Raw genomic sequence first — 3,578 nt, 5'->3', positions numbered from 1 at the left:
AGAGAGAGAGAGAGAGATCAAAATGCATGAATTGACGATTTTATTATATCGGATTTTTATCATGTACTTAATGAAAAGATTAAGATAATTTATGTTTAAGTAATTAGTGCTTAAAAATAAAATTAATGGTTGAAAAAATTATTTTTATAAATTAATAAAATTATTTTTATAAATTAAGTTCGAATATATATATAAAAAGAGAGAGAATGTACATGTATTTAAGAAAATATTTTTCACTTGTTTTAAAACTAATTTTAATTTGTAAGACAAAATTATTATTTATTTGACATTAAGAAGCTAAAAATTTCTACTACACAAATTTTTATTTAGACCTTAAATTTATATAAAAAAATAATTACATGCGTAGATTAAAAGATTCCATTTATTAATTTTAAACTTGTTATAGATTGTATTATCAGGTTTTTTTCACATCGAAATATCAATGCTATCAGATACCTTGTATAAAATGAATAAATTGTTAGAGCCTAAGTACCGTTTAAGCGGGAAAAGTCTATATGTGCAAAACGAAAATCCAACGCTTCTTGTAATGGAAGATCTTATGTTTCTTGGTTTTCGAATGGCCGACCGTTTGTCTGGCCTTGACCTAGCACATTCCATATTGGCGTTACAAGGACTTGCCAGATTTCATGCAGCCTCTGTCGCCATATGTGAGAAGGTAAATCACGCGTGATTCAGTCATAATATTGCAATTGTTAAGAATTTAAGTCAATAGCATGAATGTCAGAACGATTTCAGGAATAAATCTTTTACATTAATATAAACAATTTAATATTAAATATAAAAGATATATATGAAATATTACTTTGATTGCGCATAAATATCGCATGAATATTGCACGAAATTTTTTTGTGCTATATTATTTATCATATTTGTTATATCACTCCGTGATATCTACTTATCATATTTTTAACAAATATGATAAGTAGGTATCACGGAGATATTCGAAAGTTTCATATAAGAAACATTAATTTAAAGTGGCAAATAATTATAACTTTAATTGTTATAAATTTTATCAAGAGATAATTTTAAATAAAACTTGTAGAATGCTTTAGGAGATCATGTATTTAATATAATTTATAATTGTATAAAGAATTATTTATAATTCTATAGCAATGATTTCTAATATCATATTAAATGCGAGTTCCATTTTAATATTTATTACAAACGTATTATATTGTCTTTATTGAGACATATTTAGTTAAGAAAACAATTTGAGAACATATCCTTAACGAAAAAAGTTATAATTTATTCATAAAAATATATAAAATTATTTTTTAATACAATTAATACAAAAAATAATCGACGTTTCCTTGACTGGAATATCACGCCTACGTTAAATACTTTCAAAATAAAAATAATTAAAAAAGAAAGATATGTATCTCTTTTAGCTTAAAAAAGGATACGTACATGTTTATTTAATTGTAATCAATAAGTCCTTTGCATTTGCATAATCTTAATTTGAAATTAAAATATTCAATATTCAATATTAAAAATTATAATAAATAATAGCTTGCCTTATAACTTTTTCAAGAGAAACAATCTATTCTAAATTTGACAAAAAATTGTATGTAAAATTATTGTCGTAAATTTTACTGTACAAGTCATTTATACAACATTTCCAATTTTCACATAATCCGTACAATAAACTTAATTATTTATAATCAAATGAATAAACATCAATGTTCTTTATTAAAAATATTTTAATATATTTAGGAACCAAAACAAAAAGAGTATTCGAAAGGAATGTTTTGCCATCAGCACCCGCCAGAATTGCGTGTTTTTTTCGTTATGGCTATTAAAGCTTTAGCAGATGAGATTGCAAACTGGCCAGAAGTGAAAAAGTAAGATTAATATACCTAAACAGCAGTATTTATTGTTTTATTGTTTATTTAATGTCTAATATAACGTTTTATGTGACACAAGATAATGAGAATTTTAATACGAACAAATTGAACATGTTAATTGTAAGCAGCAAACATAAGTATAAATTGCATCATTTGGAGTGTAATATTTATGTGAGTTTTACATAATTTTACACAATTTTATGTTTTAATTTTATGTGATTTTTATCGTTAGATATGCGGAAAAAATTGCTAAACTCTCCGATCACGTATATCAAATAGCAGAAAATGCAATCAAGATTTCTGAGGATGATTTGAACGTTATTAATCATGGTGATTGTCATCTGAACAATATGTTGTTTAAATACGATAATGATGGTAAACCTATTGATCAGATTTTTGTAAGTACCACGTTCCTTTATATTTCAGATTGTTGGTTCCAGCCCAGCGTTGTATAGTGTCAGTATATGTGTTTACAACCTTACCTTATAATTCAATCTTCTTCTTCAGATCTTAGATTTAAAATAAAATTTGTATCTTCTTTCAAGTCCCTAAGTTTTGAATTAATATACAATTCTAAACCTAATATATAGCTTAATAAGGACCTTCTTTAGATCCTTAAGTTTCATATAAGTCCTTATAGGATTCATTTAGAATATGCATCTTTTTAATCATGCTTCTTTGATTAATCTTTTCTTATAAAATGAGATATATGTGAGAAGACAGTCCGGATCGAATCTGCTGTCTATTGATTATTAATTGGAATAACTGTTTTTATACAGAACTATATATACGTATTCATCACTTGTTTTATATGAATAAAAATATTAATCTTGTCTTATAAGAATTAAATTTAAATAAAATAATTCGTAAAATTTTTAATTTATACTTGCATATGGTATGATTTATTGTTGACACGAATTTACTTGAAAATATATTACTTTAATTTATAAAAATATAAATCATTGTGAACATAATTTAGATATAATAACATAGTTCAATCATTTATTCATTCTAATTATTTATATTTCTAAATTTTTATTATAGTTGAATGCAATGATAAAAGTTCCCGTAAGAATAAACAAAACAAATAGATAATATTTCGAAAGATATTATTATGGTATTAATGTATTTCAATTATTTGCAATTTAGTTATCAAAACAAAGGTGGTAATAATAGGAGAAAATATAAATATATAAATGATATAATAAATCTAATCTAATCTAATCTAATCTAATATAAATGATATAATAAATCCATCTGTTTAATCGCATTCTACTATTGCATTCATCTGTTTTTTCGTATCAATCGCGCAAATTATTAATTATTTGTCGCAACTTCCTAAACGTAATATTTCTAAACGTCCTACTTCCGACAATAGAGTTTATTTCCAATCTATTTGCAAAGAACTCAAAACATTGATTAATCAAGAAAATTTAATTATAATTACAGGTAGATTTTCAAATGTGCGTCTACACGACGCCAGCACTCGATCTTCATTATTTTTTCAATACAAGTCTTTCCATGGATGTCATGGAAAATGAGAAAAATACTTTATTAAACGAATATCTTGGCACCTTGTCAGCGACTATGAAACAATTGAATTGCAAGACACAGCCGCCTACCATGGAAGAATTGAAAGCTAGCCTAAAGCGAAGTGTTAGCTATGGAATGATAATAGCCTTCACGATTTTACCGCTCATGCTGTGTAATAAG

General features: G+C 25.2%; 1 protein-coding gene across 1 annotated transcript in view; it reads left to right on the top strand.

Moving 5' to 3' along the window:
- The window catches only part of LOC105627335, a gene marked incomplete at its 3' end in the record, with an annotated part of 5,840 nt that extends 2,262 nt beyond the window's left edge, over positions 1-3,578 (top strand). The window contains exons 2-5 of the mRNA XM_012208621.1: positions 407-676; positions 1,735-1,862; positions 2,098-2,263; positions 3,315-3,578. Of these exons, the coding sequence (XP_012064011.1) occupies positions 407-676; positions 1,735-1,862; positions 2,098-2,263; positions 3,315-3,578 (828 nt within the window). The remainder of the gene's footprint in view (positions 1-406; positions 677-1,734; positions 1,863-2,097; positions 2,264-3,314) is intronic.

Source organism: Atta cephalotes (genome assembly GCF_000143395.1).
Source record: "Atta cephalotes unplaced genomic scaffold scaffold00008, whole genome shotgun sequence".
Taxonomy (NCBI): domain Eukaryota; kingdom Metazoa; phylum Arthropoda; class Insecta; order Hymenoptera; family Formicidae; genus Atta; species Atta cephalotes.
Note: the sequence above shows the minus strand (reverse complement) of the source record. Positions and strands in the feature narration are given on the sequence as shown.